General features: G+C 51.2%; 1 protein-coding gene and 1 long non-coding RNA gene across 6 annotated transcripts in view; one reads left to right on the top strand and one right to left on the bottom strand.

The window, feature by feature from the left end:
• The window catches only part of ARHGEF2 (Rho/Rac guanine nucleotide exchange factor 2), a 44,475-nt gene that overhangs the window by 4,788 nt on the left and 11,765 nt on the right, over positions 1-27,922 (top strand). The window contains exons 3-15 of one of the 5 annotated variants that reach the window (XM_079899980.1): positions 5,745-5,862; positions 6,455-6,494; positions 7,712-7,805; positions 21,158-21,302; positions 23,497-23,564; positions 23,906-23,969; positions 24,981-25,110; positions 25,328-25,437; positions 25,593-25,733; positions 26,230-26,480; positions 26,693-26,818; positions 27,134-27,251; positions 27,452-27,700. In XM_079899980.1, the coding sequence (XP_079756106.1) occupies positions 5,745-5,862; positions 6,455-6,494; positions 7,712-7,805; positions 21,158-21,302; positions 23,497-23,564; positions 23,906-23,969; positions 24,981-25,110; positions 25,328-25,437; positions 25,593-25,733; positions 26,230-26,480; positions 26,693-26,818; positions 27,134-27,251; positions 27,452-27,700 (1,654 nt within the window). Of the gene's footprint in view, positions 1-5,744; positions 5,863-6,454; positions 6,495-7,711; positions 7,806-8,604; positions 8,614-12,414; positions 12,721-21,157; positions 21,303-23,496; positions 23,565-23,905; positions 23,970-24,980; positions 25,111-25,327; positions 25,438-25,586; positions 25,734-26,229; positions 26,481-26,692; positions 26,819-27,133; positions 27,252-27,451; positions 27,701-27,922 lie in introns of those variants that run through there. The other 4 variants (XM_079899979.1, XM_079899983.1, XM_079899982.1 and 1 more) reach the window with 4 other exon arrangements.
• Positions 4,084-7,752, bottom strand: LOC307175143. Its single transcript, XR_013824260.1, has 3 exons — positions 7,641-7,752; positions 6,134-6,202; positions 4,084-4,701 (listed from the first exon to the last, which is right to left on the bottom strand). It is a non-coding gene; the product is annotated as an uncharacterized lncRNA (long non-coding RNA).

The following is a 27,922-nucleotide window of genomic DNA, read 5'->3' as shown; positions in this document are numbered from 1 at the left end:
TAAAGAAACAGAGTTTCTTAATTTAAAAAGAGCATATTTATTGAAGTATAACATACATGCAAAACATGTATTAAAAAAAACTTTTGAGATTTTAGTTGGAGTTGCATTGACTCTAAAGATTAATTTAGGGAAAGTGGACATCTTTACAGTATTGCTTCTTCCTACCCATCCATGAAAATAGTATACTTCTTCATTTAATGTCTTTTAATAAAGTTTTATCAATTTTTTTCCATACAGAGTTTGTAGATATATATTAGATGTATTCTTAGGTATATTATACTTTTTTGTCAAGATTTTAAATTAAAATTTTTAAAATTTTTATTGAAGTATAGTTGATTTACAATATTTCAGATGTACAGCAAAGAGATTCAGTTATATGTATATATAGATAGATATGTATTCTTTTTCAGATTCTTTTCTATTATAAGTTATTACTGTCAAGATTTTAATTTTAGTCATTCTGGTGGATGTTTTAGAATTGTCTCATTTTGGTTTTAATTTTCATGTCCCTGTTGAAAAATTTTATTGAGCACCTTTTCGTATTCTCATTGACCATCTGAATATCTTCTTTGGTGAAATGTCTGTTCAAGTCTTTTGCTCAATTTTTAAAACAGCTTGTCTTGTTCTTATTGATTTGTAAGAGTTCTCTATATATTCTGGATCTGAGTCCTCTGTCAGATATATGTATTGTGAGTATCTTCTTCAGTCTTTGACTTGCATTTTTACTTTAATAGTGTATTTTAATAAGCATGAGTTTTTAATTTAGATGAAGTCCAGTTTATCGATTATTTTAATGGTTAGTGCTTTTGGTGATGTTTAAGAAATCTTGCCTACCCCAAGAACGTGAAGATTTTTCTTCGATATTTTCTTCTAGAAGCTTTATAGTTTTAGCTTTCATATTTAGGTCTGTGATTTATCTAGGTTCTTGTGTACGGGAGAAATCAAGGTTTTGGTTTTTTCCCTATGTAAATATCCAGTTGCTTCATTAAAAAACTTACTTTCCCCATTGAATTGCTGTGGTGACTTTGTTGAAAATCAAGTGACTATATTTGTGTGAGTCTATTGCTGGGGACTGTTCTCTGTTCCATTGATCTATTTGTCTATTCTTTTTTTTTTGCGGTACGCGGGCCTCTCACTGTTGTGGCCTCTCCCGTTGCGGAGCACAGGCTCCGGACTCACAGGCTCAGAGGCCATGGCTCACGGGCCTAGCCGCTCCGCAGCATGTGGGATCTTCCCGGACCGGGGCACGAACCCATGTCCCCTGCATTGGCAGGCGGACTCCCAACCACTGCGCCACCAGGGAAGCCCTATTTGTCTATTCTTATGCCAGTATCACATTATCTTAATTAATGTGGCTTTATTGTAAGTCTTAAAAATGTAATAGTGTAAGTCCTCCTACTTTATTATTTTTCTTTAAGATTATCTTGGCTATTCTAGGTTCTTTGCACTTCTATGTGAATTTTATTTTATTTTAAATAATAAAAATATTTATTTATTTGGCCGCATCAGGTCTTAGTTGCAGCACATGGGATCTTCATCGCAGCGTGCAGGGTTCTCCAGTTGTGGTGCACGGGCTCCAGAGTGCACGGGCTCAGTAGTTGCGGTGCGCAGGCTTAGTTGCCCTGCAGCATGTGGGATCTTAGTTCCCCAACCAGGGATCAAACCCGCGTCCCCTGCATTGGAAGGCAGATTCTTAACCACTGGGCCACCAGGGAAGTCTCTGCACTTCTATGTGAATTTTAGAATCAGCTTATCAATTTCTAAAAATGAAAAATTCTGCTGAATTTTGACTGAGGTTGTACTGAATTCAAAGATTAATTTAGGAGGGAAGAGAAATGGGAACATATGTATATGTATAACTGATTCACTTTGTTATAAAGCAGAAACTAACACACCATTGTAAAGCAATTATACTCCAATAAAGATGTTAAGAAAAAACAAATAAAAAATGAAAATATTTGGTGGATGAATAAAAAAAGATTAATTTAGGAAAAATTGACTTCTTTCTGATATTGAGTCTTCTTATCCATGAAAAATAATATCTCTATCTTGTTAGGCTTTCTAAAAAAATATGTCTTTTAACAAAGTATTTGTTTCCTTCATACAGGTCTTGTCAATCTTTATTAGATTTATTTCTATGTGCCTTATATATTTTGTTGCTATTATAAATGCTTTCTTATATTTAAATTACATTAATTACATTTTATAATTATTTTTGGTTTATAGAAATGCAATTTAATTAATTATAGTTATTTACCTTGTTAAACTCTTTTTTTCAGTTATAACAATTTATCTGTGGATTTTTTTGGCTTTTCTAAGTAGACAATTATGTCATCTTTATTTTTTTTTAAATTTTATTTATTTATTTTTATTTTTGGCTGCGTTGGGTCTTCGTAGCTGCGCGCGGGCTTTCTCGAGTTGCGGCGAGTGGGGGCTACTCTTCCTTGTGGTGCGCAGGCTTCTCATTGTGGTGGCTTCTCTTGTGAAGCACAGGCTCTAGGCACACGGGCTTCAGTAGTTGTGGCACGTGGGGTCAGTAGTTGTGGCTCACGGGCTCTAGAGCACAGGCTTAGTCACTGTGGTGCACAAGCTTAGTGGCTCCACGGCATGTGGGATCTTCCCGTGTCACCCTGCATTGGCAGGCGGATTCTTAACCACCACGCCACCAGGGAAGCCCATATGTCATCTTTAAATGAATTTTGCTTTCTTCTTTTTCAATATTTATTTCTTTCATTTCTTTTTCTTGCCCTACTGTGTGTGCTTGGCTGGGGCTCTATTGCAGTGCTGAACAGAAATGGTGATAATGGCTATCCTTGTCTTGTTTCTGATTTTAGAGGGAGTGTATCTTATGTTTTACCATTGAAATCGATTTTTGGCTGTAAGGTTTTAAAAGATACTCTATCCAGTTAAGGAAGATTCTTTCCATTTGTAACTGCCAGGTCTTTGGTTTTACAATGAGTGAGTGTTGGATTTTATCCTATGGTTTTTTTACTTTTACTGAGTTGGTTATGTTTTTTTCTCCTTTAATATGTCATTGAGGTAAATTACATTTAAAGATTTTCCTCATCTTAAACCACCCTTATATTTTTAGGATAAGTCTGACTTTTTCATGATGATTGATTATCTTTTTTACGCACTGCTGGATTTATTTGTGGCATCAATTATCTATTGCTGCGTAAAAGATCAACCCCAAACTTAGTGGCTTAAAACAACCACCTTTTTTTCCCCCTCACAGTTCTATGGGTGGTTAATTTGGACTGAGCTCAGCTGGGTATTCTTCTGCTGGCTCCACCTGGACTCACTTATGTGGCTGTAGTTGTCTGGTGGCTGAATAGGGCTGATGGTCAAGGACAGCCGTATTCATGCCTGTGGGTTGGCAGGTTGCCCATTGTGATACTTTGGTTCTTATCCACATGGCTTCTCCAGAAGGCTTAGGCTTGGGCTTGTTCACATGGCAATAGCATTCCAAGTGGGCATGAGTGGAAGCTTTAAGTTTTCCTGAGGTGTAGGCTCAAAAATCACATCATGCTACTTCTGCCACATTCTATTCATCGTAGTAAGTCACAGGCCAGCCTGTGACTGAGTGAAGAAATAGACTCCTTCTTGATGGTAGGAGCTGCAAATAATTTGTGGCTATTTAAAATCTATTACAGTTTGCTAATATTTTGTTTGGAATTTTTGTACTTTTCATAAGAGAGATTGGGCCATAATTTTCCTTTGTCATATGGTCTGTGTGTAGTTTAAGAATCAAGGTTATACTTGCCTTATAGAAAGAGTTGGAAAGCTTTTGTTTTTGTTTTCTATTCTTTGGAAGATTTTGTATAAGATTTCAGTGATCTATTCCTTGAAAGCTCTGCTCCTTGACTATAAAACTGTTTTGGCCTGGTGTGGTTTGTTTTGTTTATAGAAAGATTAACTACTGATTCCATTTCTTTAATAGGACCATTCAGACTTTCTATTTCTTCTAGATTCAGTTTTGGTAAGTTATAGATATTTTGTTTGTTTTTTTAAAGAATTTGTCTATTTTGTTTGCATTTTCAAAATTACTGGCATTCAGTTGTAGATAGCATTATCTTTCTAGTCACTACTGTTTCTGTAGTTAGGTCCACCCTTTCATTCTACTTTTATTTGTGCATCACCCTTATCAAAGGTTTGTCTATTTTATTTGCCTGTTACTAAAATCAACTCTTGGCTTTATTGATCCTATTTCATTTGTTACTACTTCATTGATTTCTGCTTTTATCATATCCTTTCTTCTATTTACTTTGGGTTTGTTTTGTTGTTCTTTTTCTAACCTTTTAAGCCGGCATAGCTCATGAATTTTCAGTTTAAAAAATTTTCAGTTAAGCATTTTAAATCGACAAATTATCCTTGAGATACATTTTGGCCATCTCCCACAAGTTTTTTTGAGTAGTATTTTCATTATTGTTGTTATAAAATACCTTTAAATTCCCATAATGATTTCTTCTCTGACCAGTAAGTTTATTTAGAAGGGTGTTTTAAAATTTCTAAATCTGGGGCTTCCCTAGTGGTGCAGTGGTTGAGTCCGCCTGCCAATGCAGGGGACACGGGTTCGGGCTCCGGTCAGGGAAGATCCCACGTGCCGCGGAGTGGCTGGGCCCGTGAGCCATGGCCGCTGAGCCTGCGCGTCCGGAGCCTGTGCTCTACAACGCGAGAGGCCACAGCGGTGAGGCCCGCGTACTGCAAAAAAAAAATGGAGATTTGTTTAAAACTTAAAAAAAATTGAAATATAACATAGATACAGAGAAGTATATAAAACTTATATGTACAACGTAATGCACAATTAGGAAGCAAACAACCATGTAACTACTCCAGGTTAAAAAAAAATAGAGTACCACCGAAACCCAGAAGCCCCCCCGTGTCCCTCCCCATTCATAACCCTCTCCCTCCTGGCAGGGAGGACCACTTTCTTGACTTTTGAGATCGATTTTCCCTATAGATTTACCACCTTTATGTGTATGTCTAAACAATATCAATTAGTTTTGCCTGTTTTAAACTTTATATGAATGTAACCACAAAGTATGTAAATCTTTTGTGTCTTCGTTCTTTCATGAGATTCATCCATATTGTTGGCTGAACTGTAGTTTGTTCATTTTTAATGTTGAATAATGCTTCTATTTATAAATATACCACAGGTTCTTTATCCAAGCTACTGAAAAGGGATTTCCGGGTTGTTTCCTATGATCTCTCTGATGGAGGTTACCTGAAACATGTTACATTTTGCCTTATGGACTGATATGTAGCCAGTTATTGTAATGCTCCATGTAGGCTTGAGAACAAAAAGGTGATTTTCGAAAGATTGGGTGTGGGGTTTATGAATATTTCTAATCCCTATTGTTTTAAACCCAGACTGCCCCAGTTTTCGTGTGTGTGTGTGTGTGTGTGTGTGTGTGTGTGTGTGTGTGTGTTTGTTTTTTCATTACCTGCCTGACCTCTATATATTGAGTTTTTCATCTCTGGAAATGATTCAGGGTAAATCTTTTCTAAGGTATTTTCTATATTAAGGCAGCCAGGGTTTGAGTTGCAACAGAGTGATGACTGCTAAATAGCAGGAATAACTTCTCAACTATTTCAAGTGGAATGTTCCAGATATGGGTAGTGGGGAGGGGTAGAAGGCCTGAAGGCCTTGAAGAAGGGCTTTGCTGTGGGAAAGTGAAGAGCCTTGGGGGGGGGAAGATGGATGAAGCCTGACCTTTGCATGAGGATTCTTAACACGATTCTAGGGTCAGCGTTCCTGTCACCCATCTGCTGGCCTTTTGGACCACTCGCCCACTGGCATGCTTTCCAAGTCTGTATCCATGAGTGGCATCAATTACTTCTTGGGCTGCTCAGATCCAGCTGGTGAGTAAAAGTGGGGAGCAAAGCAGTGGTGGCCCCTTCCTCTGCCTGTCTCACCCCACTCCTCAGAGCCAGCTGTTTAGGATCCAGATGTCCTGCATTATGTTTAACCACACACCCTTGGAAACCCCAAAATGCCTTTATTCAAGTGAGAGATCTGAATTCAGGACTTTGGTATTCTGAGGCTCTCCTTCCAATGAAGGAGGACATAGGACAGAGAGGCTCTCTAGCTTCCCCTGTCACCAGAGATGGAGGACAGTTATCCACAACGTACCTTGTCATCAAGAAGAGGCATTGGGAGCTCAGAGTGAATCTTCTGCCCTCGCCATTCACTGAAAAGGAACTGAGACATTGGCCTCTCAGCCCCCTATCCACACAACGCCGGTGCTCTGTTACCCTGGCTCCTAAGTTATTCAGCTCTGCTCTGCTCAGACACCTCCCTCCTTCCCTACTCCCCAGTGCCCGCCCTCAGGAATGGCGTCACAAGCACCTGCAGCTTGGGAACCTGATCCAGGTGGAGGGGGTGGGGGAGGCAGCCCTGGGCGCCTTTGTCTGACTTTAGCTGGACACCTCACGTCTCCTTTTGTGTTGGCAGGGAATTTGTCCCAGTCCTCTGCTGCTGACCTCAGCAAAAGGTGAGTTTGGGGGACACAGAGCCCTTCAAAGCCCTAGATGGGGGAGGGACAATGGGACTAGGCCATGGGTTTTGTAGCCCCAAGGGTCTCTGTTTCCTGAAACATTGTTCCCCTTAACGTTTCTTATGAAAGACCTCCAAATATCCTTCTACCTGCGCTGCATAGAATTCCCCTTCTTCTCATTGGCTGGGGAAGGCTAAGAAGTTTCCCGGTAGCTCCATGGGATGAAGAAGAAATCAGGGAAAGAAAAGGAGTATATAGACCCCAGAGTGTCTGTTAAATAAGAGAGTGGAGGTTGACTGCTGTTGTCAGTGTCAGAAAAGTGAGCAGGCAGATTCGCTGCTGCACAATCTTAGGGACAGACGGTGACCAAGGACCATGGACCAGCTTTGGATAGCTGAGATAATCGACCAATGGGGAGTGGCCCTAAGGAGAGCTGGGCACGGGCTGTAGCGCCCCAAGGGGAGAGGGCAGGGGCTGAAGGCATATTGTTCAGGAATCGAGGTGGAGGCTGGGAGATTTACATAGTATCTATGTAAATAAGCATGCAAAATCAGCACCTGTTTATTTGGCTCCTACAGCTGAAGCCTGATTAGAGTGGGTTAGCCCTCTAAGACAGTGTGGGTGTGTGAGCGAGTAATGGGCCCTTTAAGATATCAAGCTCTGATTTGTGGTCCTGAAAATCTCTAGCTGACACATCCTCCTGGCTCTGGGTTTGGGATTAGCTCATGGGATGGGGCTGATGAAATCCCAGGAAATTCAGTCCTTATTGGCGTTAGGCCCAGAGGCCCTTTCCAAACAGCAGGGAGGGTCGTACACAGGACTTTTGTTTTGTGAGGGGAAAATGTGCCCTTGGAGAGCCCCCCTCCCCGTATCATTTCCGTTGGGAAGCAGCATGAAAGAGGAGATTGGGCCTGGATTAGGTAGGAAGGGGGAGTCTGTATTTATCTGGGAGGAGCCTGGAGTTTTCCTCATAAATAGAAGGGCCTGGGAAACTGTAGTGACCATATCTAGGAAATCCGAGGAGGTAGGGGAGTGGGGGCCTCTTTCTCCTGAGTCCTTCCTCTCTCTTCCTCACCCTTCTCTGTCTTTCCCCCGTATCTCCCCATTCTCTCTCCCCTGGTCATGGCACTTCATCCACCGTACCTCTGGGAGTATCTTGTTGTTCTTTTCCAGCTCCAGCTCCATCTCTTCACCTCTTCTTTTTCTCTCTGCAGCTGTAGCCAACTGGAAGGGGGCTCAGGCACCTGGGCAGGCTCCTCCCTGAGACGGACCCTCAGCTTCATCTTGGGCATGACCGGAAAGGCCAAGGTAGGAGTTGGGGAAACAGGAGGCCCAGGACCCACTGCCCTCCCCAGTTCCCTTCCCCTCCCCCTCACCATCTGCTCCCCTCCCCAGCTTCCGCTGGTAGGCAGAGACTCAGGGCAATGGTTCAAGTTTGAAGGGAACATGGTATATCTCCCAGTCTCCCTCCTTCTGTCCCAGTAAATCACCTTTCCTCTGCTTTCCCTATGTCTCCAGCTTAGCAGCCAGCTGTGGACAGCTGGAAGGGGAGATGGGCCAGGAGCCTCAGAAGCTGGGGAGTGGCCTAGCCCTCCCTCTCTGGAGGCCCCACATAGCTGAGAGGTGGGCAGCCGAAATCTTAACCATCGGGCATAATAATCATAATAATTACAGCAGTACTTTTTACTTCTTCAGAGAGTATTCGGGTTTGCAAAGTGCTTTTACACTCATAATTTTATGGGTGGATACGGCAGCTGAAGGAGTTGAAATGAGACCGTAGGCAGAGTGGAAGCCAGGAAAGTGTATGATTGTGGAAGCGCATACACACCGTACCAGTGGGGCCACGTGCAGTTCCGACCCCAGGAAGGTGAAGGCCCGTTGCTCTCTTCCTTATTACCAACACCCCGGCTCTGGTGAAACTAGGAGCTCTGCCTGCTGCTTGAATTCATTTCCACTCTCTTCATTTACTGGCAGAATGAGCCACTCCCCCCTTTTCCTCTCCTGGCTTCCCCAAGTATGCATGTACTTTCCCACCGGGGCGGCTCCTGAACATTGAGAGAAACCCCAGACAAGACATCATCAGATTCACCTCGAAGCACCACGGGATCCTCACCCAGTAAGGTTGCCTGGGCTCCTCCTGGCCCCGCCGGCAATGCCAGCGCTCTCTTCTCTGCCAGCCTTTCAGCCAGGATTCTCCTTCCTCTGGGTGGGCAGGGAGGGCAGAAACAAAACCAGGTTCTCAGCTCCTTCTCATTGCAGGCCGCAGGCAGGGAGCTGAAGCGTGAGATCAGGCAGTCTGAGAGCAGGGCGAGGTGGGCACAGTGAGACTTCTTTTCTGCCGTGGGGGGGAGCAGAGCTCTCTACAAAGAGAACAAAGCCAACACCCAGACCTTGGGTCTGAGTCCCTCTCCCCACAGCCTCTCTGTTCAGGGTAGGAGAGTCTGACAGCAGAATCACCCTCTTTTCCTGCAGTGGGAATGGTAGAGGAAGTCGGTGCTGTCTAGGGGCCATCCAGATCCCAGTTGGTCTGCATTTGCCCGCCCTTGGCCTGGCAGTTTGGTGAGGGGATGAAGGAGAAAGTGGGCAGAGACTGAAGCCCAGACAGCCAGCAGGAAAGAGCTAAGCATCGTCAGGACATTGTCCCAGTCGACTGCCTTTCCTTGCTAGGACTCTCGTTCTGTCTTCCTGTTTCCCTCTCTGTCATCTCCTGGTCCATCTTGCTTCCACCCTCATGAATGTGTGTGCTTGCATCACTAAATCTCTTCTTCCCCCTCCTCCCAGCTCAGGATAGGGGCCATAAGCAGGTAAACACCAGGGGTGGGGGTGAAGCGAAGCTCAGTCAAGCAGTGAGAGAAGGAAGTAGCTTATTCCTTCCTATTTGACTAGCATTGTAGAGTTGACAAAACACTTTTCCAGAGGTCATCTCATTTAATTCTTATAACACTCTGGCAAAGATAAATATTTTAATCTCTGTGTTTTGTTTTGTTTTTAAAGCTCTTACTTACATTTGTTATTATTTTTAAAATTAATTAACTTATTTATTTATTTTTGGCTGCGTTGGGTCTTCTTGGCCGTGCGCGGCTTTCTCTAGTCGTGGCGAGCGGGGGCTACTCTTCGTTGAGGTGTGCAGGCTTCTCATTGCAGTGGCTTCTCTTGTTGCAGAGCATGGCCTCTAGGTGTGCGGGCTTCAGTAGCTGTGGCTCGCAGGCTTCAGAGCACAGGCTCAGTAGTTGTAGTGCACGGGCTTAGTTGTTCCGCGGTATGTGGGATCTTCCCGGACCAGGGCTCGAACCCGTGTCCCCTGCATTGGCAGGCAGATCTTAACCACTGCACCACCAGGGAAGCCCCTTAATCTCTGTTTCATAGACAAGATAACTTAGAGCCTAGGTTACTCTCCCGAGATCCCACAGTTAGCAAAAGGTGGAGCTGTATTACAAACCTAGAGCTTTGACTATACGCTGTTGTCTCTGCTTCTGTCAGTAAACCTACGTGATAGTTTATCCCCTCTCTTCGCTTCTTCCACCATTTCTGATGGATGGCCATTGGAGTCAATAATGCCTTAATCATCCCCTCCCAGAATACACAAGGTCCAAGGTAATAAGAAGAAAAGTAAACCTCCTCCTGGGAACTGTAGGACTTGGGCCCAGGTATCCCTGTGGCTTTCTCTGCTCACCTACTGGCCAAGACCCTGACAACCAGGTTCTTCCCTGGGATGGCCTCCCTACCCGTGAAATGTGGGGGACATATCTGTTAAGTTAAATGAGCTAAAGAAAGTGGTGGCTACTTTTAGATTCTGGCAGAAATCAGGGTTGGCTTTTGTTTTTGTGTATCTAAAAAAATAATTTCTGAAAATCTGGGCAGCATCACTGGATAGGAGGAGCAGGGATTGGGATAAAAATGGTTTGGAAGAAGGGGCAGGGGATGCCAAGGAGAAAGGAAAAGGGTTCACTGTTCCAGAGGATACAGAAAATGGAAATTAAGTCAAGCTGCAGGCCTAGCTCACTAAAAGCACATGTGTTCTTAAAGGTAGACCGGTTTCCTTTACCCACCCCGCAAGTCCCCTTCCTTACTACTCATCTCTTAAGAGGAAGGAGAGGGCATAGGGTGAGAGGCAGGGTAACAAAGAGCAGATGGGTGAAAAGTATATTGAAGATTGGGGTAGGAGACAGAAGAGGGTTGGAAGATTAAGTCCTCTCCTTTCATAGAGACCATCTACGTTGAGTTTGGGGATTGAGATCCTTCACATAACTCTGGGATTCAGGCCCTGGGTTTATTGGGTATCCAGACTGGAGTTTGGCCCTTTAAGATTCCATCCTTAGCTTGAAACACCCTCCCACCCCAGGCCTGGGAGAAAAGCCGAGGTCTCAGCCTACCCCTTGTCTCAGGGCCCCTAGTGGGTGGAGCCGTGAGGCCAGGATTCTGGCTTCTGGCAGTCTGTTTTTAAATTTAGTACATTCCTCAGCCCTGGCTGCCCACTGGGGGGAGGTAAGTCTGGGGTTCTGGGCCCAGGAGCCTCAAGACTGCTGGTTTGGGGGAGTTCCTAGGGCCTTCCTGTAGGTCTCCCCTGCAGGTACAAGCCTGGAGGAGTCAGCCTCCCTCATGGCCCAGGGAAAGTCCTCTCTGCTTTCTAATTTCCATCCAGCCTAGAACTGGGCATGGTTATTTTCTCTCCTTTTTTTCTGGTCTTTGCTATATAAGGATCCTAAATAGGGGAATGGGTGAAGAAGGAGGTGAAGGAGTTGCTAGGCAGGAGGGGAAGCCAGAGGAGCAGTGTGGTGGTGAGGAGCCCAACTAGCTCAGCCCAGTGGTCAGGCAGTGGAGCCCAAAATAGTGGCAGAGGCTAAAATTGGCACCTACAAGAGTGCTGAGCTGGGCTTGAAACGTGCAGCCAGGCCCCGCTGCTGAACCCGGGCAGGGAGCCGCTGGGTCTAGGTTGGGCCTCCTCTCCCTCCCTCCTTCCTCCACACCTTTGGGGACCAGAAATCAGGCGGGACCCTGCAAACATAAGATGCTCTGTCCCAGGACTCTCTGTACTTCTGTTTCTCCCAGAGACATGGGAGACCCTGAGAGGCAGAAATGAACTTCAATGTGAGTGATTATAATTAGAGTGGAGAAGGAATTTTCCCCAAAAGGTGGAAGTTGCCTCAGACTGGGGCAGAGTGTCCAGAAAGAATGTCCTACTGCACCCCTCCTTCTTGTGGAGAGACTGGCCATACTCCAACTGTCCCTGACTGGGGAAGGCTGGTTGCTGGTCTTTTGGTTCTAGCCTAACTTGCAACAGAGGGAACTGGGGTTAGACACAAGGAAGGACTTCCTCAGCTTCTTAGTCTTCTGTAACAGTGGCGAATTCCTCCCCTCTACCACCCCAGTAGTCAGTGGAGGCAGAGGTAGGAGGGAAGAGGATGGGCCGAGGGCGGTCTTGTAAGGCCCCAGAGAGTTGGGGGCTTGTGGAAGAATGCTCTCCTCTCAGATTCTTCAACCTCCAGGAGTGAATCTTCCCTTTCAGGCCCTCTCAAGATCCACCCTTTAGTTCCCCTTTGATTTCTCCGCCCTCTCCCCACGCCTGCCCCCAGTCGTAAAAGGGGTCGGTGGCTCTGGCCTGCTTTGTTGGGCCCAGAAGGCCAGGAAGGAACTGGCCCCGGGTTCCCTGGAGAGCTGGGGGCGGCTGGAATCCTCCGGCCCGCGAGTCTTTCTAGACTGATGGACTGCGGAGGAGGAGGAGGAGGAGGGGAAAGGGAAGACCAGGGGTGGGGTGAGGGCTGCGAGGCGGGCCAGGGTGGGTTTTAGGAAAACCGAAGCCAGGAGGCGGGCGTCTGGGGTTAGAGGCGCCCGGCGCTGGAGGGCAACGGGCAGAGGGGCCCTGCGAGCTAGTCCACGGCCCCTTGTACTTGTGCGAGCCGCCCCTCCACGGACCGAAGCGTCCCGTCCGGCGCTCGGCACCCGCCCTCCCTCCGCCCCGCCTCCCCCCTTCCTGAGCTCGGGCGGGGGTGGAGACTCGGGTTTGAGGAACTGGCGCTGGGTGCCGGGCGAGGGGAGTCAGACTTCCTGTCCCCAAGACCGACGCGTGCGGGTCGGACCCCTCCCCCGCCCTCCCCCCGAAAAAGCCGGACGCCAGGGTCCGCGCCGCGTCCTCCTGGGCTCCCCCCGCCCCCATCGGATTATGTCTCGGATCGAATCCCTCACACGGGCGCGGATCGACCGGAGCAAAGAGCTGGCCAGCAAGGTGGGCTCTGAAACCCCTGTCCCTCTCGCCCGCTGTCCTCAGGGCGCCCTTCGATCCCCGGCACCCGCAGCGCCCCCGGGTCTGCCCGCCTGCTTTCTGGGCGCCAAAATCGGGCGGAGCGTCGGCCGGGAACGCGGCGGGACGGGGTGGGTGGGGACTGTGAGTGAGTGGGGAGGGGGCTGGGGGAGCAGTAGACGCGACCCGCGCCTCCAGCTCCGAGCAGATTCTCTGCCGGGATCCCGGGAGCCAGCGGACCTGGGGTTTAGGGGCTTCCGATCTGGCGGGACCGGGTGTTTTGGGCCGCGTGAAAGAAAGTTGCTCCGGTAAGGGACAGAGCGGGAAGAGGGAGGTGTGTGTGTCGAGGGGGGGTGGGGGCGGCGAAAGCTCTCCAGAACCCCCTCCGCCAGGGTTCCACCGGCTTGCTCTCGGTATCCCCCCACTCTGCAGTCGCTGGCTTGGTCGTTCCCTCTTTGTCCCCGCCATCCGGCGGAGGGGTGGGAGGGGGTGGTTTCCCGGCTTCCTCCCACCATCACCACCACCATCACCACCCCTCCGAGACAGCAGTCAGCTCCTCCTCTCCTCGCAGATGGACTTTCCAGCTGTGATTCAGTTCTTCTCTCTGGTGGGCGGGTGACGGGTCAGGACAGCTTAGGGACGGCTTACTTTCCCCCAAGCCATCACCCTCAGGTGAAGGGAGCAGAGGTCTTTGTGTAGCTAGGATCCTTTCTTCCATCCTTGGGGCCCAGAGCACCCCTGTTCCTGAAACACAGAGGGTCCCCCCATCCCTTTTTGCCCCACCAGCTTCCAAGCTCCTTGTCCTTGCAGCCTGAAACAAACTGAAACCTTTAGACTGACCCACTTGGCACTGTGCCCTCATCCCTCCTCCCCACCCCAGCTCTCTTAACTCTTTATCTTGGGACTGTTCACCTACCATTTCAAGAGTCCGGATGTATAATTACCCTAGCCCCCACCCCCATCTTGAGCTCTTGGCCACTCCTTTCCAAGTATCCCTTATTTCTGCCTTTGTACCCAGGCGCACTCCCAAAGGCCATGATCTCTCCACACCTCTCCACCTCAGCCCCCAGGAAATGATGAAGCTGACTTGTAGGTGAATAAATGAGAGCTGGGAGGAAGGTGGTGCATGCAGACAGCACCTCCCAGCTGCTCAAGGCACCCACACTGTACCCATTATAGGAAAGGCCAAGACCCACTCCATAGCTGGTTTAATCTCTGGCCTCTCTCCAATCCCAGTGTCCTGCCCTGGCACGCAGCCTATGCTGATCACCAGCCTATGCTGATCACCATCACAGTCTACCGGCATGGGAGCAGTACCCTTTTGGAGTCCTCAGAGATGGTGGAAACCCCTTCCCACACTTCCCTCCTAGCTCCTAGCCTGACTACCCATCTAGAGGCTAAGTTGGGAGAGGTTCCATCCTGGAACTTTTCCTTGGGGGGTTGGGATGAGATTCTGCTAACAGGAAAGCAACTGGGGATTTGGGTAGGGCTTAAGACAAACAGAGGGCCAGAGGAGAGATGGCTGAAGTGCAGTGGAACAGTGGGGTGGCAGACAGGCTCTTCTCAACCCTGCGCCAGGCCAGGCCCCAGCTATGAAAGTCTGTTTATTTTTCAACCGTTTGAGCTGAGACCCTGGAGCAGGGCCAAGGGGGGTGGAGAGGTTTTTTGAAACCACGGAAATTTGGTTCCACCCTAAAAGGGAAAGCCATGGGGGCACCGGCGAGGGGCAGACCTGGAGAGGGGCTATAGACAGGGGTTCTGGGAAGGTAGATACTCGGGTCCCTTTTCCGTTATTGGGAGGAGTTGGGGAGCCAGATACCTGGGTCCTCATGCCTTTTTTTTTTTTTTTTTGGTAGTTGGGGGGGACTGGGAATCTAAAAGCTTGGCTTTTTCTATCCTGGGGCGGCCTTGGTTTTGCGGGGGTTGGGATCTGACTGGGGGTGGGGATGTGAGGGGCTGAGTGGGTAGATCTGAGAGGGCAGAGGGGCCACTGGAGGAGGTTGGTTGTCAGTTTGGGCTGGTCGGAAGGGGAGGGCCACCTCCGGAAAGCTGTGGTTACAGAAGGGGGGAGTTGATTCTTAGCCAACAAACCCTGGATCCCCTCTTCCCCCTCCCCCAAGCACACCAGCTGTCTCCTTTCTTTTTATACTGCGGTGGGAAGTAGAGGGGGGCCGCTGGAAACGAGATAATTTGAGGAAGATGGTCTCCCCTGCTACCTATCTGGGGGGATGGTTCAGAGCTATGTCCTGACCCCCCCCCCCATTCCTTGCCTTCCTCCCCGGGACCTCCTTGAAGTAGGAGGAATTTAAGTCGAACCTGTCCCTTTCTCCTTCCCACCCTCCTAGAATCTTTCTGTGCAGCTCCCCCTCCTCATGCCTCCTCTCTTTTCACTCCATTTCTATTCTTTCAGGCTATCTCCAGTCCTCCACCCCCTCATTCTCTCTGCTCTACTTCCTACCTCCATAGGCCCCAAACCCCAGAGGTCCCTTTCTCTCTTTCATCCCCTGTTCCTCCCTCCCTCCTCCCCCCAAACCCTAAGTGTCTCCTCTCTCAGAACAAAGGGTCCTTTCCTGCCTAGGAGCGGGCAGGGGCCAGAGGATCAGGGATGGCCCTGGAGGCTAGGGGGGTGTCCCTGGAATCTCAAGGACCCCAGATTTGGAGTGTGGTGGGGAGAGAGGAGAGAGACTGTTTCTTTGTTCTGAGTGTTGGAGAGATGGCTGGCTTTGTGTGCAGGACTAGAACTGGAGCCGGAGAAGAGGGCTGGGGGAGCCCTGGAGGGAGCTGAGAGTGCTGGCAGGTTGCGGGGGAAGTTGAGGAATTGGGGGTCTCCCGGGAGGCTGAGACTTTTGGGGGAATAGGAAAAGATTCTAGGGGCCTTTCTTGGAGGTTAGGGAAAGAGCTGAGGGGAGGGGGAGAAGCAAGGATGGGGGAAGGGAGCCAAAAGCTTAAGGAAGTCACTGAGTGACTGCAGGAGGTTGGATGCTGCCTAGAGAAGGACCTGCCAGGGCTGCCCGAGGGATTTAAAGAGGGGTCCCATCTCAGTCCCTCTGGCTTCCCCGGAACCCTGAGCTTGGAGTCGGGGAGGGGACAGATCTGAAGAAATGAATCCCATGCGTGCACATGACCTGTGTGTTGGTGTGCGTGTGTGTCTGTGTCTGTCTGCCTGTCCCCAGATGCTCTGTGTCACTGTTTTGAATTATGGCCACCAAAGTAGGGGGCTCACTGCACTCTGGATGCGGGGAGGTAGTTCCATTCTTAGCTTCAGTCTGTGCTTTGAAGTATCATCTAGGAGCTTGAGGGAGCAGATTGGTCATGGTTCCTGGAGCTGGTCAGAGAAATGGCTGAGAGGAACTGGCTGGACCCTTCTGGGTTTGTTTATGTCTCCTTGGGGGAGGGTGGGGGAGGGGCTGCAGGCAGCAGCTGCCCCCCTCCCAACTCAGCCGGCCTGCCCTGTGCCAGGAGGGCAGGGAGTCCTGGCACAGCTATTGTTCGCTTGCACAAATGCCCGTCTGTTTGCATCACTCCCCCCTCCGTCTCTGCTTGTCTTTCTCTCCTGACCCGACAGGTGTGGTCGGGTGGGGGGTGGGGGTAGGATGGGATCCAGGATCCCTGGGTCTCAGGGTAGCCCGACTTTATTCCCTGTGGTCCTTAGCACCCCTCTTCTGCTTCACCAGTGTGCCCACCCCCATTGTCCGGTGTCTCATCTTCATTCATCAGGCAAGCGTTAAGTGCCTTTGTGTGTTCAGCGATGTCTTTTTGTGTTATGTTTCTGGCTTTGGCGTTAGCGTTTCCGTTTGGCCGCCTTCTCCTTAGCCTCCTGCCTTTATCTCGTCTGTGGAAGCTCATAAAGGAAGCAGAGCCTGGCTGAGACCATCCCAAGCCCTCTTCTCAGTCCCATGGCCAGGAACCCTCTTTCTCCTCTTTTCCCAGCCTTAGAGCCCATCCCTCATGACTCAGTGCCCCTTGCAGCCTATGACTCTGAACCTCTGCTGTTCAGGGCCTAAGTTACAGATGACTGGAAACCCAGTGGAACCCTCCGGGGGCCTTCTGGTCCCTAAACAAAGGGCCTGGACAGAGACTGCGCCACCTTGGGGAAGGGGCTGCTGCCACTTGCAGCTGGAGCAGAGGTCATTCTAAGCACCACGTGACTTCTCCAGAGGTCTTGGTTTGGACATACCCAATGGAGGAACAAGGACAGCTGAGAGCTTAGACTTTGCTTGGAGAGGCTCTTACTCTTCTGGGTCAGCTCCGCCATCCTCTGCTGCCCGCCGGGGAACGGGAAGCCGAAGTCCAGGCTTTGGCATTCCTTGGGCTTCACGTATGTCACTGTTTTCCTCATCTCTCGGCCTGGGAGACAAAATACGGAGAAAGGGGAGACTGCTTCTGTTCTATGAGACTTTGAGCCACCAGCCTCAATGTCCTCTGCCATTCGCCTAGTCTTTCTTTCCCCAAAATGACCAAGATCTGGGATGACAGTGGAAGGAAAGTTTGGGTTGGTCTTCTTCTGACCTTCAGAGGATACCATCCGGTCCTAAGTTCAAAGGAATTAGGAGAAAAGGTCTGGGAGGAGGGAGAAAAGAATAAACAAGAGAGGAGGAGACCAGAATTCCCTGGTGGTCCAGTGGTTAGGACTCTGTACTTCCACTGCAGGGGGCACGGGTTGGATCCCTGGTCAGGAAACTAAGATCCCGCAAGTGTGAGGTGCAGCCGGGGTGGGGGGGGGGGAAGAGAGAGAGGAGGAGACTGAAAGCTCTGAAGCTCTGATAAGGAATGAGGGGATCCCTAGAGTAGAGGCAAGGGTGCTGCTGGGACCCCTTGTCTTGGCGTCTATCCATCCACCCATCCTTCTTTTCTTCCTTTCTTTCTGAACATGTGTTAAGTGGCTGTTGTATACCAGCCCCTGTGCTAGGTGCTTTCCCGTGCTTTATTCGTTTGTTGTGTAGCAATAGCAAGAAAGACTTTCTGTGAGGGTTTGTGAGAAAGCAAGACTATGGACACTGGACAGTAGAGGACTGAACCAAGCAGGAAGGGCCTCTGAGTGTTGGGGTGGGTGTTGTGGATTGCAGAGTAATGGCCCCTTTTCTTGGTGGACAGATGGGGCCATGAAGGTGAAGAGCTGTCCCGCTGGCGGGTGGGCGGGTAACTGGGATGATCTTAAGAAGATCTGGAAAGAGTAGGACAGAGAACCAAACAAGCCCATTCACTCCATCTCTGGAGCAGGCACCCCTGGTGAGCAGGCCCTGTGTCCTTCTAGCCTCACCAGCCTGAGCCCTGGGGCGGGTGCAGACTGCCTCCAGGACAATAGCGCTAGGCAGTGCCAGGGCCGCCTGCTGCTGGGCAGTGTCCGTGTTGGGATGTGCTGCTGCTGTGGCTGCTGCCCACTGCTGGCCCACCTAGAGAGAGGGTCACTTGGAGAGAGGGTGAGTGTTGGGAGGTGGGGGAGCCTGGGCCCAGAGTAGCTGGGTCGTCTGTGGGATGTTGATGCCAGAGAGGTGAAGGGCCACAAGAGACCCTGTTCTCTGGCTACCCCTAGTTCTCTCCGTCCTTTTCCCCCGCCTCTTTCCCAGGTGAGAGCTCCTGGAGGCCTGAGGGCAGAGGGAAGAGGTCAGGGGAGGGGAGGGGGAGTTGTAGCAGCCCTAGGGCAAATCTGCAGGACTGCCCATTTGGGAGTTGACCCTGATTCAGACATGTTGCTCTTTTTATTTTATTTTTTGAAGTATAGTTGATTTACGATATTATATTAGTTTCAGTATTTTTACAGATTATATATACTCCATTAAAGTTATTACAAGGTAACGGTTATAAATCCCCATGCTATATAGTACATCCTTGCTGCTTATCTGTTATTGTTTTGTTTTGTTTTTATCTTTGGTCATGCTGCGTGGCTTGCGAGATCTTAGTTCCCCAACCAGAGATTGAACCCGCACCCTCAGCAATGAAAGCGCGCAGTCCTAACCACTGGACCACCAGGGAATTCCCTGATTATCTATTTTATACATGGTAGTTTGTGTCTCTTAATCCCATACCCCTAATTTGCCCCTCCCCGTGTTGCTGTTTTAATGTGATTTTCATGTTTTTTTGCTTGCATACTTTTAATTCAAACATAATGAGTCCTCGAACTTTTTTATTTGTGTCATAGAGAAGGTTGGGAGAGCAGGAGAGGAGAAGAGAAGGCAGAGTGTAGGGCAGTAAGAAGAGCTATTTGGACTTGGACTTTGAGGTCCTATAAAGGCTGTTATTCAGAGGAGGATTTGATCTCCTAAAGAACTATAATTTGGAGCAGGGCAGATGGAGGTTAGACTAAAGGGAGAATTTTCTAGTGGTCCAGATAGGTAGGTACCAGAATAGAAAAAGGGAGGTTAGAGTTAAAAGTTGGTCAGCTTTCTTGACAAGGTCTAGGAGGAGGAGGGCAGGGAGAGGCCAAGGGCAGTAGAAGAGAAGCAAGGGTGAAAAAGGGGCAGCCAAGGTGGGAGGCCATGGGGGAGAGGAGGGAGGCCAGGGGATGGGAAGGAGACTATGATATAGGAAGAGGAGGAGGATGGGAGAGGAGGAGAAAAGAAAAATGGGTGATTGGGTGGGAAATGACCTGAAGACCTAGGCTCTGCTCACCATCAGATGAACCTGGAGCTTCTGAGGGTAGGCAGGAGAGAGAAGGATCTTGGGCTACCAGGAAGCCCTGAGACCCTAGGGCGTCATAGTCCAGTGCCCTTTGGCCCCTGTGCTGTTGACTCAGCCCGTTCACACTTCCCTTTTCTACCCTTGCACCAGGCCAGTGAGTCTCTTCCCCTCCCCCACCTCTTTTTTTTTTTTTTTTTTTTTTGGTGGTACGCGGGCCTCTCACTGCCGTGGCCTCTCCTGTTGCGGAGCACAGGCTCCAGACGCGCAGGCTCAGCGGCCATGGCTCACGGGCCCAGCCGCTCCGCGGCGTGTGGTATCCTCCTGGACCGGGGCACGAACCCGTGTCCCCTGCATCGGCAGGCGGACGGACTCTCAACCACTGCGCCACCAGGGAAGCCCCCCCTCCCCCACCTCTTAACTGCTAGTGTGGCTTCAGCTGAGAGTCAGGACTAGACCTCCAAGGTCCAGGCTGAGGATTCTCCTCTGAGTTTTGTTTCACTGCCCCGGGGCCCCAGACAGTGTCCTCTGACTTGGGGCTCATTACCCTCAGCCTCAGCCATCAGGATCTCGCTCTTCGCTTTCTGAGAGGCAGGGAATCCTTGGAGGGAGTGGTCTTCCAGGTCCTCTTCCTGCTGTCAGTCCTCTAAGAGTGGAGGGAAAATCAGGGATCTGAGGTGACCACTGAGGAGGGTCCTGGAATAGGTGGAAAGCATGGTGTCCCATCTTCTTATCTCCTCAGTTTCAGGGAAAGCTCAGGAGCTTGAGAAAGGACAGAAAGAGGTCAGGGAGAATCACTTCACCTGCAGAGGTCAGGGGGAAGCAGGAGAAGAGAAAGCTGATGGGAAATGCCAGCCTCTGAGGTTCTGTGGAAGCGCCCGGAGAGTGTGCCCCATCTCGACGGAGACCAGAGCAGGAGGAAGTGACATTGCCGCTGGAGGATGGAGGGTAGATGCTAGAAAGGACTTCCTAGACTAATTGGGTGAGGAGGAATAAAGGAGATATCCTAGGTTTTGGAGGGTAGCATGAGAGGGATAAAAGTTAGACTGCAGAAGAGACTTCCTGCCGGGAATGAGACCTTGGTGGCCCAGTTTCCTTTCTTAAAGATCCCAGAGAGGACAAGTGATCCGAGACTGAAACCAGGCTTCTCCTGCCTCGAGGTTAGCAGGGGACATGCTGCCTCCCACAGAGTGGCCCCGTGTACCTTGGCTGAGCAGATGTGGAAGAGTCAGAAGTTTGGGGTCCTGACCTCTGGTTGGGGGTGGCAGTGGAGGCATTCTGCCCCCTTCAGCCAATCTAATAAGGGGATCTCCTGCCCCCCACTGTGACTGCCACTGCCACGGAGATAGCGGCTCCAACACTGGTTGTCATGGTTATAAGAGGAGCTAACTCCCATAGATTTGAAAGCGCTGGTGAGCTGGCACCTTCTGCTTCGCCTGCTCTCCCCTCCTCTCTGCGCATCTTCCCCCGGCACAGAGAAGAGAGTACAGCAGCTCGGGGGCGAGCAGAGCTAGGGCTGGGAGGTGGAGTGAGGACGCGGAGGTCTAGAGCCGGGGAGATGAGCGGCAACAGGAGGCAGCCCAGCCGCAGGGGCCAGGTAGGTCAGGGGTGGGCTCGGCCCTCGGGGCTGGCCTGGTCACTCCTGGACAGCTGCCTCTGACACAGCGCGGCAAACTCTGCTTCAGGAAATGGTGTGTTTCAGGCAGGCATTGCTCCCTTGCCTCTGCCCTCGGCCCGTGTCTCTGGACTCCTCAGGCACCCTGGCATCCTCCAGCCTCACTTCCTGTCTCTCTCGCCCCTTCTACAGACCCGGGAAAAAGAGAAAATGAAGGAAGCCAAGGACGCCCGCTATACCAACGGGCACCTCTTCACCACCATCTCCGTTTCGGGCATGACCATGTGCTATGCCTGTAACAAGAGCATCACAGCCAAGGAGGCCCTCATCTGCCCAAGTAAGTTGTTTGGACCCTGAATGTCACTCTTGAGTCAGCGCCCACTGACCCTAATCTTTCTCTCCTTTCTTTTTACCTTGGATCCATAAGGATCACTCTCCTCTGTGAACCCCCACAGGGCCCAAATGCCAGGGCCAGATGCTTGATCCCTTTCTCCCTGTCCTCATGTCTAGGGGTAGTGGCAGTCAGAATATGGCCTAAGCAGGACTAGCTGGGGGTATGGGGGAGGGGAGGCTGGAGTGGCTCCCCTTGCAGCTGTCGTCCGCTGGGCATCCCCCAGCTCCCTGAACAGCTGCTGAGGGTCAGGAGAACTGATTGGAAGAGAAGCAGGAATGTTGTGTGTATGCGGGGTAGGGGGGGCAGAAATAGGGGAGCTGGGTGGGAAGCTGCTGGCCTTGCAGCTGTTCTGCCGGTCTTCCTGGGCAGAACCGGGTGTTCAGGACTTCAGGGTCCCCTTGCCCCTTCCCTTTCTATTGACTGGGGGGAGTCTGAAATCTCTAAATCTCTACAGTTTGAAGCAGAGGATTAGGGATTAGGACCCCCCTGTCTCAGATTTCTAGTCTGACTGATACACAGTGAGAAAGAGAATATGGCAGCAATGTGTATGTTGGGGGAATAAGGACTAGATAGAACTCCTGACCTTCACCCACATCTAAGGGTAGCCCTGTATTTAGTAAGTACAAGCAACGAATTCTTCCTTCCCCAAGACGCCTACATGGAGGGCTCCTGCCCTGTCTACCCTCCCCACCAACACCCAGATTTATGGCAAAGAGCTGCTTCTGATTAACGCAGGACCGGAGGTGTTGTGGCCTGCAGCGGAACAGAGGGACAAAAGCTTTAGCTTCTAAATCTCTATGGAACCCCAGAAAGAACCAGCGAGGCTTCTCTACTTCCTCACTGTTCAACTTAGAGTTTTGAGGATGAGGAGGGAACCCCAATCTAGATCCCTCTAGAGACCTGACAGAATTCCCAATCTGGAAGCTTGTTGCCAGGGGAACCGGGGAGGCGGGCAGCAAGCGCTATTTTGAGAGCAGGTGGATAGCGGAGGTTCGATCCAGAGACACTGGGTGCTGCGGGTAGGAGAAGGGAGCTCCAGGGGGGGTGGACGCAGCTCCAGCCCCCACTTCTGTCTGCCCCTCTGCCGCACCCTGCTCGCCTTGTATTTGTGGAAGTAAGCACGGTGCTGGGTATTGTCTGAAGGAGTTAGCAGAGTTTCCGGTGTTGTTGGACGAGGGGGGAGGGGAAGCTGGAGACGGCCAAGGGCTGTGAGGGCATGTTGGGGAAAGGGACGGCCAGTAGTCCCAGTGCCTAGGCTTAGCTACTCTTCCTTTCCTCTCCTCTTCTCTCCTATCCCATGGCAGGGTGGGGTGGGTGATGAGGGAGAAGCAGATGGAGTGTGGGAGCTGTGGGTTTACCTTACTTGGGGAAAAAGACTCCCCCGGTCCGGAAGGGAGGCTAGAGTCATAGCAAGCATAGCTGAGCAGTGCAGAAGGCAGGCAGGCGTGGCGGGCAGGGGCAGGGCATGGCCTGTCCCCCGCTCTGCCGCTGGATCCATCAGCCTTAGCACTGCTTAGGCCTAGCCAGAGTTTGTGGGCCTATGTATGGCTCAACAGGAAGTGCACAGACACTCCTGAGTTAAACCCCAGCTCTACCACTAGCTGTATGACCTCTGGCAGATGGTTTTAACCTCTCCAGGAGACAGGATCCTCATCTATGAAATGAGGATCATTGCATCTACCTCAAGGGGTGGTTAGGATTAAGCTCAGGGGATGTTCATTTCCCCCTCTCTGCCCCTAGCCCCCACCCCAGCTGCTCCTGTGCCACCTTCTGTTCCGTGGGCGTCCTCTCTGCCATCTGTCATTCTCAACCACCTTTGTGCTTCTTGAGCTCATCTCTGGCAGCCAGTAACCCCTTCTTCCCTCTAGTCCACCTCGCAGGTCATCTCTGAGTCAGGACTGCCTACCCCTCCTGATGGCTTAATTGTGGTCCACACCTATACCCCCTCACTTCATCTCCTGCTTGAAGGAAGGGGGGAGGTGGGAGGAGAGGGACTGGGGTGCGGCGATGGCCGAGGAGTCTGGGAAGGGGGAGAGTCTCAGGCTGTGTGGCCATGGGGAGATGGGTGTCTGCATGTGGGTGTGTCCCCCCCGTACCACCCGGCCCTCCCATCACCCTCTCTACCCCACCCTCCCAGCCTGCAATGTGACTATCCACAACCGCTGTAAAGACACCCTCGCCAACTGTACCAAGGTCAAGCAGAAGGTGAGATGGCAGGGAGGGCAGAGGGCTGGGGGAGAGGGTAGTGAGTGTGCGGTACCCTCATGCCTTTTCCGTTCATTCCTCACCCTGTGTTACTCAGCCCCTCTCCTCACCAAGGGGCAGCCCAGACCCTCCACCCCAGGCCACAGGCCCTGCAAGAGGGGGTCAGCCTGTTGCTGTAGACACATCCCCTCAGCACTGGGCTCAGCCACCCTGATGCCCTTAGCCATCATGCCAGCTTTCTCCCTAGGGGGCCAGCCACCCAGCTCCTGCCCTGGGCCTATGGGGGTGACCCTAGGGTGACAGCTGTTCTTGGTGTCTCTCTCTTGCTCTCTGTCTCACAGCAACAGAAAGCTGCCCTGCTGAAGAACAACACTGCCTTGCAGTCTGTTTCACTTCGCAGTAAGAGTGAGTAGTGAGGATGCTGGTCCCCATAGGACCCTGGACCCCAGGCCTCTCAGCCCATGAGCTGTGCTGCCCCCCTGAGGTCGTTCCCTGGCACAGCGCCTTCCTCTTTTCAATTGGATGCTGATGGTGGGATCCTAAGGGAGATCCGGACTCTTGGGCTTAGGGGCGGGACAGGAGAATTCAAATGGGGACGAAGGCTTGGGATGGCTGGTCATCTGAGCCTGGTCACACCTTATATTATTATTATTAGTTATTTACACCGCACTTGGGAATGTTGGCAGAAGTTGTCAAGGGCCAATTCAGACAGATCTGGTGTAACAGAAAGAGCGTGGTGCTTACTAAAAAGACCAGAGTCTGTATATGTATACATATAGCTGATTCACTCTGTTATACGGCAGAAACTAACACAACATTCTAAAGCAATTATACTCCAATAAAGATGTTAAAAAAAAAAAAAGACCAGAGTCCGAATCTCTGCTCAGCCATTAGCTGAGTCACCCCAGACAAGTCTCTTAACCATCCTGAGCTGCAGATTGCTCATAGTCTTGTGGCGGGAAAGAGATAAGGCAAGAAAAGCTCTTTATAAACATTAAAAGTATTGCACAGGGCTTCCCTGTTGGCACAGTGGTTGAAAGTCCACTTGCTGATGCAGGGGACACGGGTTCATGCCCCAGTCCGGGAAGATCCCACATGCTGCGGAGCGGCTGGGCCCGTGAGTCATGGCCGCTGAGCCCGCGCATCCGGAGCCTGTGCTCTGCAACGGGAGAGGCCACAACAGTGAGAGGCCCGTGTACCACAAAAAAAAAAAAAAGTACTGCACAAACATACGGGTAGAATTACTGTTATCATCTTTCTTTGACTAGAACAGGGTTAAAAAAAAAAAAAAAAGAACAGGGCTAAAGGTGGGGCTGGAGAGGAGGCCTCGCTTCTAGTGGAGGAGCCTGGGAGGCTTGAATCCTGGGAAGGCACTAGGTTTGACGCTTGCCTACTTGGTATCCCCCCCTCTGACAGCCACCACTCGGGAGCGTCCCAGCTCTGCCATCTACCCCTCCGACAGCTTCCGACAGTCCCTGCTTGGCTCCCGCCGTGGCCGCTCCTCCTTGTCTTTAGCCAAAAGTGTTTCCACCACCAACATTGCTGGGTGAGCCTCTGCTTGGGGAAGGGAGAGCCAAGGCAGGCAGAGTATGGCAATGGAGACGGGGGGATGAGAGGTCTTTCCCATCCCTGAGTTCAGAATTATAGACAGACAGGTAAGGAGAACTTGGGGTGACTGTCTCTGGGATCCCACCTTGGGTCCCCACCCGGGAAGGGAACTCTTGCCGGAGTTGGGTGATGCAGCCAGGCTCCACTCCCCTCAGACACTTCAATGATGAGTCTCCCCTGGGGCTGCGCCGGATCCTCTCCCAGTCCACAGACTCCCTCAACATGCGGAACCGGACCCTGTCAGTGGAATCCCTCATCGACGAAGGTGACTGTGCCCGGACCTCAGGGAGACCAGGGCATGAGGGGCAGGTGGGAGCAGTCCTGGGAACGGCAAGGCGGGAAGGGATCTAGAGAAGGGCCCAGGACCCAGGGAAGAGAATTGGGGTCCGAGTTGTTTCCCCCACTCACTTCCAGGTGCAGAGGTGATCTACAATGAGCTGATGAGTGACTTTGAGATGGATGAGAAGGACTTTGCAGCTGATTCCTGGAGCCTTGCTGTGGATAGCAACTTTTTGCAGCAGCATAAAAAGGAGGTGATGAAGCAGCAGGATGTCATTTATGGTGAGCCAAGAAGACCACCCCAGACTTCTCTTTTGTCACCAGTCCTGTTTTTTTGTGTCCTTCCTCTGCCAGCCCCTACCTCTCAAGACCCTTCCCTCTTATCCTATTGGCCTTCAAGACCCTGCCTGGCATCCCCACAAGTAGCCACTAGGCCCCCACCTGTTGGGCTGTTGACCTCCAAGGCCCTGCTTTATCCCTTCCTTCCAGTCAATTCTTAGTCTTTCCTCTCTGCCTGTTCCAACACTGTACTGGGAACTGTGGGAAACCTAGACATGTAGGGGGCACATGGTTCTTGACCTTAAAACAGCTCATAGCTTAAGATGGCACGGCATAAAGATTAAAAAATGATTAGAAAATGATCTAAGATCGTACTAATGCAGAATGTTAACCTGGAAGGGATCTTGAAAACCTCAAATGAGCCCTGAGGTCCCCAGCCTAGGCCCCACCAATTGTGGCCAAGCCAGGGTAGAGGCCAGGTGTCCCATTGTCCCCACAGAGCTGATCCAGACAGAGCTACACCATGTGCGGACCCTGAAGATCATGACCCGCCTCTTCCGCACGGGGATGCTGGAAGAGCTACAGCTGGAGCCAGGAGTGGTCCAGGGCCTGTTCCCCTGCGTGGACGAACTCAGTGACATCCATACCCGCTTCCTCAGCCAGCTGTTAGAACGCCGACGCCAGGCCCTGTGCCCTGGCAGCCCCCGGAACTTCGTCATCCATCGCTTGGGTGACCTGCTCATCAACCAGGTGAGAAAAGGCAGGACCCATGGGCAGCAGTCATGGGAGGAGGTGTGACTAGAGTGGACATTCCTCATCATTTCATCAAACTCTAGGGGGTGGAGCCAGAGAGGGCTGGAGAGGCAGGAAGCCCGCCTATTTGGTGGGAGGCCCGAGGGTGTTGGGGATGAGATGTGGCTTTGAGGGAAATGCTGACCCAGCCCTGCTCCCCCAACTTCTAGTTCTCAGGTCCCAGCGCAGAGCAGATGCGGAAGACCTACTCGGAGTTCTGTAGCCGCCACACCAAGGCCTTAAAGCTCTATAAGGAGCTATATGCCCGAGACAAACGCTTCCAGCAGTTCATCCGGGTGAGCAGACCTCTCCAGGACCCACACTCAGCCTCCTCTAGTGGCCCAACCCTTGTGGACACATCCGCTTGTGGATCCCATCAGCAGCCCCTCATAGCAGTAGAGCAAGTGCTTTTGCTACTTTGGTCCTCACAATAAACCTGTGACCTTCTCGTCCCCATTTTCCAGACTGGGTCACCTATGCCGACCGGTGTGAGGTAAATGGCCAAGTTAGGGCTGGCACCAGGGCTTAGGCTCCAAGAACGCTCCAGCGTTCTTTCTGTTGCCCTCCCCTCGGGCCCCACTCTGGCCCTGAGCCCTCCTCTGCTCTTGTAGAAGGTGACCCGCTCGGCCGTGCTGAAGCGGCATGGTGTACAGGAGTGCATCCTCCTGGTGACTCAGCGTATCACCAAGTACCCGGTGCTCATCAACCGGATCCTGCAGCATTCCCACGGTGAGAGGAAGAGCCTGGGAGGGAGGAAGGTGGGAGAGGGCTGTCTGGGGTGAGAAATGGCTCGGGATAACCAAGGGGAGGGATAGGGTCAGATGTGCAATGCTGGGCAGCCTCTGAAGGTGGGAATCGAGATTGGTGGGAATTGGGGCTGGTTTGAAGATTGGCTGAGCCATCCCTCCCTCATGCTGACCCCCGGTCAGGGATCGAGGAGGAGCGCCAGGACCTGACGACGGCACTGGGGCTGGTGAAGGAGCTGCTGTCCAACGTAGACCAGGATGTGCACGAGCTGGAGAAAGGGGCCCGCCTGCAGGAGATCTACAACCGTATGGACCCTCGGGCCCAGGCCCCGGTGCCTGGCAAGGGCCCTTTTGGCCGAGAGGAGCTTCTGCGGCGCAAGCTCATCCACGATGGCTGCCTGCTCTGGAAGACAGCTACTGGGCGCTTCAAAGGTCAGTGGTCAGCTTGGCAGGCCAGGCAAGAGTCCGCGGTCAGACATAAAGCAGGAGAAGCATCCCAGCCCTTAGGACCTCTTTTAATGCAGCCCTCTACCCAGGGTGAGACCCAGTGGGAGGAAAATATGTGGTCTCTGTTGCGACAAAAGTCTGAATTCTGGATTTCACGGGCGATACAAGGACTTCCTTGTCAGTATTTATTCATTTCTTTGGTTCTCA

The sequence above is a fragment of the Stenella coeruleoalba genome, assembly GCF_951394435.1.
Source record: "Stenella coeruleoalba genome assembly, chromosome: 1".
NCBI lineage: Eukaryota > Metazoa > Chordata > Mammalia > Artiodactyla > Delphinidae > Stenella > Stenella coeruleoalba.
This window is presented reverse-complemented; position numbering and strand designations above follow the sequence as displayed.